This window comes from Vicugna pacos, chromosome 4 (genome assembly GCF_048564905.1).
Source record: "Vicugna pacos chromosome 4, VicPac4, whole genome shotgun sequence".
In the NCBI taxonomy this organism is placed as follows: domain Eukaryota; kingdom Metazoa; phylum Chordata; class Mammalia; order Artiodactyla; family Camelidae; genus Vicugna; species Vicugna pacos.
This window is the reverse complement of record NC_132990.1, coordinates 50,007,896-50,021,327: the sequence shown is the minus strand read 5'-3', so window position 1 is coordinate 50,021,327 and position 13,432 is coordinate 50,007,896. Positions and strand designations below refer to the sequence as shown.

Sequence of the window (13,432 nt, the reverse complement as noted above, 5' to 3'; positions counted from 1 at the left end):
GATGGACAGTGCCAGCCTGGGTCCTACTTCCTGGTGGCACCGTGGGAGCAGGTGCAAGATCCAGCTCCCTAGACAGGAATGGCTGCCTGGGTGTAAGGACACAGGGGCTCTGAGCAGCCCCTCCAGACTCCTGCGTCCAGCTGTCAGGAGGCAGCAGCAGTTGCCCAGTGGCATGTGTGTGGACCAAACACTGACAACCAGACTTGGCTTTGGGTGGGATGTCCATCCTTACTTGCCAGGACCCCCAAGAAAAGACTAAATTTTGTCCAGTTTAATGAACAGGGACTCAAAGTCAGAAGTAAGTGGAGGCACAGAAAACAACAAAAGCATTTTTCCTTGTGCTGAGATTTTTATCCACCTTGCTAACTTCAAACCTGCATGAAAATGTGGCTGTGCGTGGGGCAGGAGATGCCCATCCCGGGGGAGACTCTCTGGCTCAAGTCGTGTGGGGTCCTAACAGTCATTTACATCCTAGGAGAACGTGGGCTCTGTGGTGGGAAACGTGAAGAACCTGTGTCCTAGGGTGGTCAGGGTGAAAGGGACTGACAAGGTACACAGGTCCCAGCACGTGAAATATCTCTGCCTTGCAGGACCACGAAGGCTCCCTCCTGCTGCTGAGGGTGAATGCGACAGGCTCCCCAGGCAGTGGGCTTCCAGGGTCTAGTACACTCAGTGCACCCCCGCCAAACAGCTCATCGTGGGGTCAGAGCTGGTGGACCCAGGTCTGAGGGAAGCATCGTCACCCTCTAACAGGTTCCCTGTCCGATGGCAGCAGCCCCCTCACCATGCTCCAGGCCTCCAGCCTCACACCCTTGCATCCACCCTCCAAACTGCAGAGCTGATGGAGCCACTCTGCTCCCTACTGCCCTGGCCTGGCTATTCCCTCCCCGACTCTCCTATGACCTTACCCCTTGTCACTGCCTGCTTCCAAGCTTTTCAGCACAGTTGCACTAAACTTCTTTCTGCAGCAAATGTGTCATGTTCCCTGTTGCCGCTGGGGCTAGAACACCCCAGAAAGTGGGCCCAAGTGACCAGCCCAAAACCAGAGAACTGGGAGATGGCCTGGTCTGGAGGACACCTCAGGGGAAAGGTCAACGCTGATGACCGCACCTGCCTCCCTCATGGACCCCCGAAGCACCCCTCCCCAGCAACCCTGCCCGTTGTACCAGATGGTGCAGAGATGTTCCAGCCGCTTCTGCTGCAGGGTGCTCTGGTTCTTTAGCATGCTCTCCAGTTCCTTCTTCACAGCTGGAGGAGCCTGGATCCTCTCACTGGCCATGAACTCACTGGATGTCCAGATACATGAGCACCATGGAGAGAGGAGGGGCAAAGTGGGTGGGTAGGAGAGAAGGGATGAGACCCATAGCAAGAACATTCAAACCCCAGCACCTTGACACCACTCCAAGCCCCTTCCTCCCCATCTGGGCCTCTGGGACACTGAGGAAAGGATGGAGGAGAGGTGGGGGAGGGGGAATGGGAGAGAGAAGGATGGAGAGACTGCCAGTGAAGCTCTGGCACTAAGAGCATGGGACAAGCAGGCACAGACAGAGTAAGGGTCCTGACTGCCACCTCCAGCTCTGTGACCTTGGGCAACTCACTCCCTCTCTCTGAATCTCAGTTTCCTCTTCTGTCACGGAGCTAATGACAGCACCTTCCTTATCTGGTACTTGTGAGGACCCAGCCAGATAACTCAAGCAAAGCCCTTAGCACCATGCCTGGCCGCTGGGAAATGCCCAGTGGATGTCAGCTTCTGCCATCACTGTCGGTGATTACTGACATCTATAACACCCTTCCAGGCCCAGGCCCAGGCCCAAGCCAGACACTGTCAATACAGCATCTTGTTGATCATCACCAAAACCCTAGCACCAGGCCATCATGGGGCCTGCAGAAAAAGACTCCGAATGCTCAAGCCGTTGATCAAGGTCACAGGGAAAGTCAAGTGGAGCCAGACCTTGGTACATTTTTCCTTCATCTACAGCATCAGACTCTAGGGCTCTCCATCTGGAAATGCAGGTTTATAAATGGGCCTCCCACCCCTAGGCCTATAGCACAGATAGACAGATGCTCTTTGGTGTCCTCACACATCGTGGTCCCAGGCAAAAGCGAGCCTTCCTTGTTGGCTAAAAGCTCCAGGACCCCTTTGTCAATATTAACAAAAGTGTCACCTGGTGGGGGAAGCTTGGTGATGAGTCCTCTTTTCACCCTCCTTCCCATGGGGGAAGCCTGCTACCACAGGGCGGGAAGCGTCCCAAACTGAGGGGTGGCCATTGGCCTCTGTCCAGCAACACTGGGTTGTGTGGAGTAGTAAAGAATGGTCACTGGACAGATAATCAGACTAATGTTTTCAATTTGCACTGTACTCAGAAAATGCTTATGAGAAAATGTGCAAGAAGAAAACGAGGTACAAATCTACACACATGGTATGGGTCTAAAAAAGCCGGGAGAAAATATACCAAGATACGGGCTGTGTTTCTCACTGTGGTGAGGCATTAGTGATGGCTTTTAATTTCTTCCTTATACTTTTATCTATTTTAACTTAAGAAAAAAACAAGAGCACTTATTATATTTACTGCCAGAAAAACAACACTTCAAAGTAACAACAAAAGATGGGGAAGATGCAGAATGTGCCCCCTTGCCCATGCCGCCGTCTGTCCGGGAGGGCTGGGGAAAGAGCCACGGGCGGTGTGGGCAGCCACCGACCTGAAACCCCGGACCAGGTCCTCCTTCTTTAGGGCCTTCCAGGAATCGACCAGGCTCTGCCAGCGCCGGTGGCTGTCGAGCTCCTGCTGCAGCGCAGCCTCCATCAGGTTGACAAACAGCTGGGCGAGGGCCCTCCGGTTGCCCAGCAGGGCGTGGTTTATGACCTGCAGACACAGGTGGGCAGTCTGTAGATGCAGCAGGGACTCTCTGAGGTCAGAACAAGGCTTGGCTGGAGAGGGCCAGTGGGTGCTTGAGAGGGGCCCAGTGGGCTGCAGGCTGACTGCAGGGCAGCGGCAGTGTCTGACGGGGACCGTACTGGGCAAGCGAGGAAGCTGCCTGGGGCTCAGCGGCTATGGACAGTGACAGGGGTCCCTCCTGAGAACTTAACCATGAACCCTGACCTGTGAATTTCAACCCAGCTACAAGGCCACCTCAGATTGTTTTTAAAAAGGTGATTTTAAGTTCACTGGAGTTAACCACTTCAGTGGGTTCTCAGTGTAACTGTTTGTTTATTTTTAATAAATTTGTTTGGAAAGCAGAGTGCTCGTGCTACCAGGGACCAGCCACATATGGCTGTGATGAGAACAGAGACCCAGTTATCAAATGAGGCCAGAGCTAGAACATCCTTTGGCAGCCCTCCCAGTGGTCCTCACCAGGGCGCTTTCGGCATGGCAGTGGGGACAATGCTTCACTGTGTGGTACTGTTCTGCCGCATAGCTTCCCTCCCCTCCTCCCTTAAATGAGAGCAGCCTCTCCCATGCCCCCATGGACTGGAACAGCCAATAATGCCTCCCCACAATTCCTAAGCTGTTTAGGCAACGCCTGGGGGCAGGGGTGAGAACCGCCAAGCTCAGCGGGTAGAAATTCCAGTAACAATTTCTACTGGAACCTGAGGTTTGATGCCCGCTGTTCTTCCTAGCTGGAGGGCACTGGCAAGTATTTCCTGAACCTCCAATTCCCCAGCCATGGTGCAGAGATAATGCTATTTACAGCACAGGGAATTTATGAAGTTAAAAGAGATAAATGCACATACAGCAAACAGCAAGTGCCAGTCGCTCTGTGTACAATAAGCACAGGAAAGTCAAACATCAGAACATAACTGGACACTGCTAACTCTGACTCCCCCAGTGGATTAAATGGATAAAAGTCAGAAACTCTTGCTTGTCTCAAAATGAAAGCAGCCACTGCTGAGCCCTCTTAAGTCATCCTCCCAACAACTACTGGCATTTAAGTATCATTATCTCCATAATTTGGACAGGGAGTTCCACGTGCAGGGGCTGAGTGATTTCGGGAACTGCATGTCTGGGCAGTGGAGAGGGAGGTCTGTGCTCATCCCGTCTGTGCTTTGTCCAGGACCCCAAGGCACAGGCCTGGGCCGGAGCCCACCTGTGATTCTGAACACTGTACTCCTTCCCTGCATGCTGCAAGGAAACCCGTTCTCTGGAGAGCCTAGCTTTCTGTATGGGACCTGGAAACCCATGCAAGAAAAAGCAACTCTGAGTAGCCAAAAGTGTCCTTTCATGAACAACCTTGAACTTCTTGTTTTCTATCCCACAGAAAGCATCTGGGAGATGCTGGGGGTGTGGACAGGGAAACAGTGGGGACACCGCCAGGGGGCTGGCATGGTTCAGCAATAGGCACTGAGCAACAGCAGGAGGAGAGACAAGAACCACGAAAAACTAGACATGCAGAGCATGCTGAGGTCACTTATGAGTGCACACACCTCTCTGAGACGTGACAGCTGTGAGACGAGGCCTCTGTCGTGTATTGTCATGCAATACATATCACACTGCACGTGGCAGCTGAGACGTGGCCCAGTAGGTGCTCATAAAAGCAGCAGTGCTCAGACCGATGACTAGATTAGGTATCCCGGGATGAACACGGCAGGGAAGTATGAAGTGTACTAGAGAGATTTCCACTGAAAATACTCAACAAAGACTCTGGTCCTGAACCTGGAGTTACTTGGAGATGGTATATAGGAGAAGCCCATCGTTCCTGAGACCCCAGGCTCTAAGGCTCCCATGGGCTGGTCCCCTGCACATGAAAACCACTCACCATGGCTTCTTTATTTATCAGCCTGTACACGTCGGGCTGCATGAGGTAGGAAGTTTTCTCTATGATTTCCACATATTTCTTCAACACGCTTTTTAGCTAGAAACGACAAGGCCCCATAGTGAGTGACACTCTCCTGGAGAACTAAAGGGAAACAGGTGATGCCTCAGAAACTCCACAAGTGAAAATCACCAAGAGCCCACCTGCAGGCCAACTCACTTTATCTGCCCGGGAGAACTCAAGAGAGTGCAGCGTCTCGTCCAGCTCCTTAATCTCCTGCTTCTGGAGCCGGAACTTCTCGGCCACCTGATTCCACAGCTCCAACAGGGTCTGTGCAGAGAAGTTTGGGTCGGGTCGGGCTGGGAGGACGGGTGGCAGGGAGGGCAGGAGCGGGATGCCGGCAGGGTGGGCTCCCCCATGAGGGGACCCCTACCTGGATGGTGTAGTCTTCAAGGTTGCTGTCGTTTTCCACCTTTTTGAAGAGACAGTTGATGTCTTCATCAGAGTCAGCCAGCTTCTTTAAAAAAAGCACTCCTGGCTCCAAAATGAGAGGTTCCATTTCCTAAAACAAGCCAGGAGGGCAAGAACTATGGTATCAGCACCTCTGGGACAGGAATGATGCCCCCCACCAATCCTATGATGGGGAAGTGCCAACTGTGGTCCCATCTCAAAAATAATAACTCTTACCTAGACCTAAGGAGCTAGGATTTACTAACTGTTCATAGAGCCTAGGGCAGCACCCTTTGGGGCACATGGCATGCGCGAGCCCATGTCCTCAGGCTCACTTGGTCCTCATCACCACCTGCAAAGTAGGTGCTGACATCATGCCTGGCCCATGGGTGGAGCTCAACAAATACTCATTAAAGAAGTAGCCAATGAAATAATTCCAAGAACACTTCAGACAAGGGAGCTGAGGCTCAGTTAGGTTGTGTGACCAAAGCCTCAGACTCATGGTGAGAGCGGAGCTCACGTCCAGTTGGGACGCATTAGGAAAGTGATGAGCTGGCTGGGAGAGAGTCTTCTTGGTTCTTTGGGTCTACAGCCAGCTCCAGGAATCCAGGGAACTCAGGGAGAAAGTGGTGACTGCAATCCATGGCTCAGAGAGGACCCAAAAGGGCAAAAGGGAATGTTTCAGGGACAGCGTGTTTAAAGATAGGATCTCTGGAGAGGAACAGGGAGCCAAGTGAGGGCAGTGCCTAAGGGCCAGGCTGTTTGGCCCCCTGTTAGTAGGATTGAGCAGGGAGATCAAAGACTGGGCTGTAGCATCAGAGCCAGTGTCCAGTTCCCACTTGGCCCTTAGATGCCAAATCAGGCAGCACTTTCTGGGCCTCACCAGTGAAGTGGGGTTTATAACAGCACCTGACATATAGGGCTGAGCTCATAATCAGCACCTGCAGTGAGCCATTTGACCACGGCTACTGGGACTCTGTCCACACGGGGGTGAGCCACTGAGGACCCGGGGGAGGGGTGGTGGGTGCAGGGCCAAGGCCACCTTTTCCTCGGAAGAGCCCAGGAACAAAGGGAGTGAGAGGGGTAATTCTTACCATCCCAATCTGAGCGATCTCCTCCTTAAAGCTCCCCAGCGCACTTTCATAGCCCTTTCTCTTGTAGTCTTCTCGCCCTTGAAGGGTGACGGTGCTGATCCTCTCGGGAACTGAGGGAGAACAACAGAGGGGCTGAGGCTGCCCTCGGAGCACCAGCGAGAGGGCAGAGAACCCGGGAAAGGGCAGCAAGGTAGAAAGGGTCTGGGTTCAGCAGATAGACCCCAGAGCAGGCCAGCAGTGTCAGAGACTTAAGGAAAAAGAAGGCAGTCTGTAAGAGCTACAGGGAGTTAAGTCCTAAGTGGAAGGAAGTTCCAAATGGTAAGTATAGAATAGGACCATTGTGTTTTTAAAAAAGTTTTGTGGGAGAAAATACATATATGGGTGGGATTAACCAACACTTGTCAGCACTTACCATTTACCTGCTATTGTTCTAAGTCAACTACTCCTCGGGATGAAGCCAAGAGGCAAGTTCTATTATCGGCCCCATTATACACGCGAGGACATGCAGGCACGGGGGTTAAAGAACAACGGCAGTCGGAGGCTGAGCAGGGTCTGCAGGGGGCCCCCTGCTCTAGGGTCTGCTGTCCCCTGAATATACATGGGAACCTGGGCACTCTGTGGTTTCATGGGCACTGGGCAGTCGAGGGGAGAAGGGGTGCTATTGTGAAAGTGCCGAATCCTAGCCACTAGACCACCAGGGACGGGGGTGCTATTGTGGAGGCAGGGTTTTTACTTTCTGCTTTATCTCCTTCCTTTGTTTTTCTAGAGCGAGCATCTGTTACTTTTTCAATCACAAAGAAATGAGCCTTCATATCGGGATAAAGTCAAACTAGGGTGACGTGGTATGCAGGGAGATGATGCAGATCGGAAAATCCTCCTGTGAAATCACAGTAAGCGAGCTCCATCCCTTACCAACTGGCTTCATCAGTAAACGCCGACTGTGCAGGGAGCCCTGCCCTCCTCCCCCAGCTCCCTGTGCTGGGAGAAGGCCCAGGGGACAAGGCTGAGGAGAGAAGAGTTAGGGGAAAAGGTTCAGGGACAAAGGCCCAGGGGAGAGGTTCACATGAGGCTGAGCAGAGGAGCACAGTGGGACCTTCAGGTGCGTCTACATTAGAGCCTCTAGGAGATGCCCACAGAGCTGTCTCTCTGGCCCAGGCCAGGCCTGCCCCCATGGCTGAACGGAGGCTCACCAATGGTGTCTGTGAGGCCCCGCACTTCTCGGGCAGCAATGGTGTTCTCACTCTCTCGTGCTTTTTCTTTCTTGGCTGTTTCCTTTTCTCTGAGGCACAAGCAGAGGAGAACAATAACCGCCCCAGCCCCCTCACACTGCCCCTCACCCCAGGGATCTCTGCACATGGTGGACTCTCCAGAGGGACTCTGGGCATTGGCAAAAGCTTGGGCCCCTCCGATTCCAGAATGTCCCAAGGCTGTGTCCCCAACACACACTGCATCGTATCTGCTGCCAGCAGACACCACAGCCTTCAGATGAGAAGTTGGGGCCTGCTCTCGAGGAGTTTCCTTCCACTCTGGCTGTAAACCGAGTGTGCGTGGTGGGCAGGAGCCATTTTCCACACATGGAAACTGAGGACCAGAAGGGGCATGGCCAGCCTGGGAGAGCCAGACCAGGGCTAAGCATCCAGCATGCTCCTCATTTGCTTCTTCAGCAACCCACCCTATGAGGCAGCTGGGGTAACCCCTTGTCCAGGACAGGGGAGGAGTTAGGGAAGTCACTGTACAAAGCAGAGCTGGGACTCCCAGACCCAGCATGTGATGCCAAGGTCCCTGGTCCGTGGGGTTTGGGTCGGGAAGGAGAGAGCAGGACAAACTATCTCAATAGGGTGGGCCAGAGTGGGTGAGCATGGAATAAAAATCCCTGAATGCATTGTCCACAGGGCAAGTTCTCAGCGATGCCTGCCATTCCCTGGGGCCCCGACATATGCAGCACTTTCCAGACATTTTCTTACGTAGTCCTCACTGCAGACCTACCACCAAAGAAGACTGTAGGGCCTGGGCTGAAGCTGATGGGATCCAGGCTGACCCTCCAGAGCTGGGTCTCTCAGCCTTGACAACCAAATGCTCCTGGACTAAGGTGGCCCCACAGGAGCCCGGATGCCCCGACTATGGGAGCTGCTAACAGCTCTGGCTTCTCGGCCACTTGCTCCAGGGACTTGGGGGCTTGGTTTATACTAGTGGCGATCTACCCCTACCCCAGAGGTCCTGTCCTCTGTAAATGAATCCACAAGTTGACTGGTTTCGCTGGCCGAATTTTTAAGAAGGGGACAAGGCACCTCAGAGAGGTGCCAATGCTGAGTTAGTGACCCCAGTTATACTGAGGGTGGCAGGGCCCGGCAGGTTACAAACACATCCTTGTTCCTGCCACAGGGAGCTGTGCTCTGGATGTGTGTCCAGAGCTGAGCTGCCCTTGTCTGTCTATGCCAGGAAGCCAGCACAGAACAATGCCAGGGCAGCGATGGTGTTCTCATTCCCCCTCCAGGTGCCAAGGCCATGCTGACTTGCTGTTTATGTGCTGATCTGGTTTTTTTGAAATCTTAGAAGAATTTATCCCTGACTCGTTTAATATTCTTTGCTCTGACAAGACATAAAACTGTGCTGAAAACCATGTTTCTCTGGAGCAGTCCCTCAGAGTTATCTGAGAGGCTGTCTTCTGGGCTATAGTCCTCAGTTTGGCTCAAATAAAATTCTTCTGTTGCTATTTAGACTGTTTATTGATTATTTTCATCAACACCAGCATTGGGTCAATCCCTGCTCCAACGGGGGTTAAAGGATCACAAAGGCAGATAGAGCAGGACCGACTTCCTGTCCTGGAGTCCCAGACCCGAAGGATTGACAGCTCATGCAGAGCTTGAAGAGTTGAAGGGAAGCCCAGTTCCTGCCTTACTCTCCAAAGTGCCCTGTGAGGAAGATGCAACCCCTGCTTTCCTTTCCTCTCTCTCTCCGTGAGTTGTCTGAGCTCAGGGAGCTGAAATGGCATGCTCAGGAATCTCAAGTTCAACCTCTGAACTTGGAAGTTCAGAAAGAACTCCTGATCCTCCTGTCTCAATGCCCCTTGCTCCCATCTCAGGGAATGGCTCCTCCGCTGTCCACCCAAGCACTTACGCCAGAGACCTAGGACTCAGGAAGCTTCCCATCCAATCTGTACCCTGGGCTTGTGAGTTCTGCCTCCAAAATAAATCCGGAGAGCCCTGCTGTCCCTCTCACAGTCCCACTGAGCTTACGTGGACTGCGGTGGCCTCCTCCCTGCCTCTTCTTACTGCTCCCCACATTCCGCACACCACAGCCTGAAGGTCTTAAAAGTGCAAGTCAGCTGCTCACTTCAGTAAAGTCCAAAATACTGACTGTGGCCTGCAAGCCTCTCCTAGTCTCCTGTCCCCACCTCTGCCCAGGCCTGCTGACTTCCCCAGCCTTCAGGAGCGGGCCAAGCTGCTGCTCTCGGAGCCTCACCCCAGGCTTCCCCTCTATCCTCTGGTCTCAGCGAGTTCCCCCTCAGACAGCTTTCCTGACTCCCGTCTCGCCACCTTGTCCTCTGTGTCAGAGCCTCCCCACCTTTGCAGAGACCTGCTCACTTATTTACTATTGAGGCTTCAAGTTCCAGGAGGTTGAGATAAGCATATCCGGTGCCTCTCAGGGAAGAGGGAGGAAGAGAGGGAGAAGCAAACAATCCCGCAAAGTAGGCGTTCTGACCTCTCTCTCTCAGGGCAGTTTCCTGGGACTTCATTCCTACCTGGCACTCATGTTGTGTGAGCTCTTTTTGATTTTTGGAAACTCTGATATACCCCTAGCATGTGGAGGTGTGGCCTGGATGGCAGGTCCTACCTGTAGAGAACAGGGTTTTCGGTGACCCAATCATTGGGTAGGCTGTGCATCCATTTCCGCTGCCGAGGAGATATCATCTCTCCTTCATAAATATCCGTTTTCTTCATCAAGGGCTTCCTGCCATCCTTTGGGGTCATGGACCGCTCCACAGCCCGTTTCCTGGTGGCTGCCAGGGAACAGACCAGCCGCACCTGAATCCACGGAAGATCCCAGTTAGGGGGATCGAAGTACAGACCCCCAGCACCCTCAGGCTGACTGTGCTGTCTTAGAAGGTCAAGTGGGAGCCTGCCAGCAGGAAGGCACTTTGAGGGAGGCCTTCAACCCCAGGGCACATCCCATGCAGAGGGACTCCTCATAACAGTCATTCAGTCACTTCTAGGAGGGCATCTTTTAAGAAATCTTTAACAAGGACCAAGATGTTCCTTGTTAACATGAACAGATGAAATGCTGTTCATCCCAGTATTTTTTATAATCACAAGGAATTGGAAAAATGGAATTGTACAATTATAGGAGATTGGCTGAGTAAATATTGTATGTTCCCTTCAATGGAATGCTAGGAATTTAGTAAAAATGAGATGAAGGGTTTTTCATGACATGAGGAAATGCTTATGATGTGATATACCATAAAACACATCACTCAAGAGCATCAATTAAAATTATAACCAAAATTATACATTATGATCTCAAAATTTTAAATACATAGCAAAATGACCAGGGGAAAATGTGCCAAGTATTAAGAATGGTTGCTTCCAGGGAGCAGGATCACATGAGTAATTTGATTCTTTGGTCTATTTGTACTGTTACAATTTCCAAGCCTTCTAGAGAGCATTATTCAGGGCTCAAAGTAGGAATAAAAATGCCTTTTAAATAAGCAGTACATAACTTCAAAGGAAGGGTTTGAGTCTCTGTGTTTCTTTTAAGATTTCATTTTGTCTGTGCAGTTTTCTTATAGAAGATGAAATAATGCCAGTAACCTACAAGGTTGTCAAGAGGGCATTACTTTAATATATTATGGGAAGTCTTAGGTCAAAAACTAGGCAGCCACTAAACATCATGAAGCACACGAATGTGCACTGACATGGGAAAGACCTCCAAGACAGTGTGAACAGGGGAAAAGGAGGTTTTAAAACGCTACTATAGAATCAAACCCAATTTTTAAATAGAAAAATTTAAAATGTTTTCATGTATAGGAAAAAGATCCTGGACACTCAATGGTTAATTCTAGCTATTTCAGTGTAATTTAAATTAAATTAAAATTTTAAATTTAACTTAAAAATTTAATTTAAATTTTTTAATTTTCAAGAGTAGACATTCTAATTTTGTATTCCTCCACTTTGGGAACCAATAAGAATTATTTTTAATCAAAGCAATTTCAAAGCTCGCATTTCATTAGATTCCTAGGCAAGGAAGTCTTCAGAGAGAGGGAAGTTTCCTGGAGATCAGAGGGAGGTTTGGGGAGCAGAGAGAAAGAGGAGCAGGAAAAGGGGGAACAGAAAGACAGGCTTACCTCTGCCTCAAAGATCTGCTGGTAGACTTTCCCACAGGGAATCTGGGTCACCTTCCCCACTGAGGACATCTTGGCCTCTGGCTGGACACCGCTGCAGGGAAGTCATTGTCCAGGAATCAGGTCTGGGGTTTGGTCTCTATTAGACCCGGATGGATATTGAGAAACCTCCCCACTCCTCTCCAAGGAGAAGTCCTCCCAAAGGACAAGGCTTCCCAGGCAGTCAGGTTGGGGAAGGACACACCCAGGCTAAGACCCCTCTACTCTGGAGGGAAGCATCAGGACCCCTCTCAGGCCTCAGGGTTTTTACATTAAAAGAAGGCAGGAGGTGAGGGGAAGGGTATAGCTCAGTGGTAGAGTGTGTGCTTAGCATGCATGAGGTCCTGGGTTGGATCACCTGTACCTCCATTAAAAACACAAATAAACAAATAAACAAACTTGATTACCTCCTACCCCTCACCCCCCAAAAAAATTCTATGAGAAAAGTGACATCTTCTTAAAAAAAAAAAAGAAAAAAAGAAGGCGGGAGGGAGCAAAAAAGCAAAAAGGAAATCTCAGGCAAGAATTGAACTGGCACTCACTGTGGAGGCCCGCTCTCCCAGCTGGGCCAGGAGCAAATCTGAGATTGATTTCAAGGGGGTGAAGAATAAGTTACTGTTTTTGTGCTTCACTCTTCAAGCTCTTCTAGAAAAAGTCAACTTACCCAAGGTGTCAGCTGGGATTTCAGTTCGTCCTTGAACCCCCAAACTGGCGCTGAACACGGTTCAAGGACCCCCTCCGCCCCCAACAGTGGACACCTGGGTAGGGGGAAGTAGAAGGAAGGAGGGAGGGAGGGAGGGAGCGAGCGAGCAACCTGCTCTTGGTTACGCTAATTAGGCACCCACTGAATGCTGAGAAACCCAGCAGGCTTCTCTCACGCCAGCCCCCCAAGCCCACGAAGGAGCAAGGGTGGCGGCAGTCTCAGGACAAGCCCTCTAAGCCCTTCCAAGTGGTGGGAAGCCCTGCTCCCAAGGGCCCTGCCGCACCCCTACCTGCAGAAAGCACCACTCAAGTCAGCCCGGGATCCTCCAGCCCCAACTGCGAAAGCACACACTTGGTCCCCAGGGCAACGCAGAGGGGCGGGAGCTCCGCTGGCCCCGCCCTCACTTCCTTTCCGAGGAGGAGGCGGGGTTTCCCTTAGCAACGGGAGCCGCCCCTTCTCCTACGCCCCGCCCCCAGTGGAGTAGTGAAACTCCAGGCCAGTTTCCCCTTGGTGCAGGGGACACCCCAGGGCTGGTAGGAACATCCAGAGCAGCACAATGAATGTTTTGAAAACCAGTAGGAGAAAGGAGATGAAGCTCTGAGCCACTGTGGTCAAGAAAAACCATCCTATCTTCTCTGTCGTGTTAAAACCAGCCTCTGCAAAAAGTAGCATTGAGTAGTGCTTGGCTGTAAATATGAAGGAGAAAGCATCTCTAAAAGAGACCGTCTCTTTCTCAGATTAAAAGAAGTTGCAGGGCTCAGAATCCAGGTTCTGAGGCTTGAATGGAATTATAATAAAAAGGCTAATTTGTATGATTCTTTGAGTTACATTCATCCAACCCACAGTGCCACATAATCCTACTAAAAATATAGCTCTGATCTACCCGCTCTCCTGCTCAGAAGGCCCTCACCAGGTCTGCAGACCCTACCAAATCCAGCCCACGGGACTCTGGTCAGTGGTGGGGCTGGGTGAGGCAAAGGCAGCTGGCACAGGGCCTGTGGCTGGAAGGGGAGGGGCCTCTCCTCTGTGGGCCTCTGAGCGAGTCGCTGCCCCTCT

General features: G+C 51.5%; 1 protein-coding gene and 1 long non-coding RNA gene across 5 annotated transcripts in view; one reads left to right on the top strand and one right to left on the bottom strand.

Annotated features, from left to right (window-relative positions):
- CCDC180 (coiled-coil domain containing 180) overlaps positions 1 to 12,910 on the bottom strand; it is a 50,751-nt gene extending 37,841 nt beyond the window's left edge. Inside the window, exons 1-11 of one of the 4 annotated variants that reach the window (XR_012072092.1) lie at positions 12,666 to 12,910; positions 12,338 to 12,431; positions 11,638 to 11,728; positions 10,131 to 10,321; positions 7,487 to 7,575; positions 6,297 to 6,406; positions 5,186 to 5,314; positions 4,972 to 5,082; positions 4,756 to 4,851; positions 2,701 to 2,864; positions 1,167 to 1,286 (exon numbers count right to left, since the gene is read on the bottom strand). Coding sequence is in view for 3 of the 4 variants with exons in the window: in XM_072959775.1 (XP_072815876.1) it covers positions 1,167 to 1,286; positions 2,701 to 2,864; positions 4,756 to 4,851; positions 4,972 to 5,082; positions 5,186 to 5,314; positions 6,297 to 6,406; positions 7,487 to 7,575; positions 10,131 to 10,321; positions 11,638 to 11,706 (1,079 nt within the window). In the remaining variant the exon portion in view is untranslated. The remainder of the gene's footprint in view (positions 1 to 1,166; positions 1,287 to 2,700; positions 2,865 to 4,755; positions 4,852 to 4,971; positions 5,083 to 5,185; positions 5,315 to 6,296; positions 6,407 to 7,486; positions 7,576 to 10,130; positions 10,322 to 11,637; positions 11,729 to 12,337; positions 12,432 to 12,665) is intronic. The other 3 variants (XM_072959775.1, XM_072959774.1, XM_031677323.2) reach the window with 3 other exon arrangements.
- Positions 6,187 to 9,013, top strand: LOC140696088 (uncharacterized). Its single transcript, XR_012072093.1, has 3 exons — positions 6,187 to 6,614; positions 7,063 to 7,186; positions 8,791 to 9,013. It is a non-coding gene; the product is annotated as an uncharacterized lncRNA (long non-coding RNA).
- Positions 12,911 to 13,432: the final 522 nt, after the last annotated feature.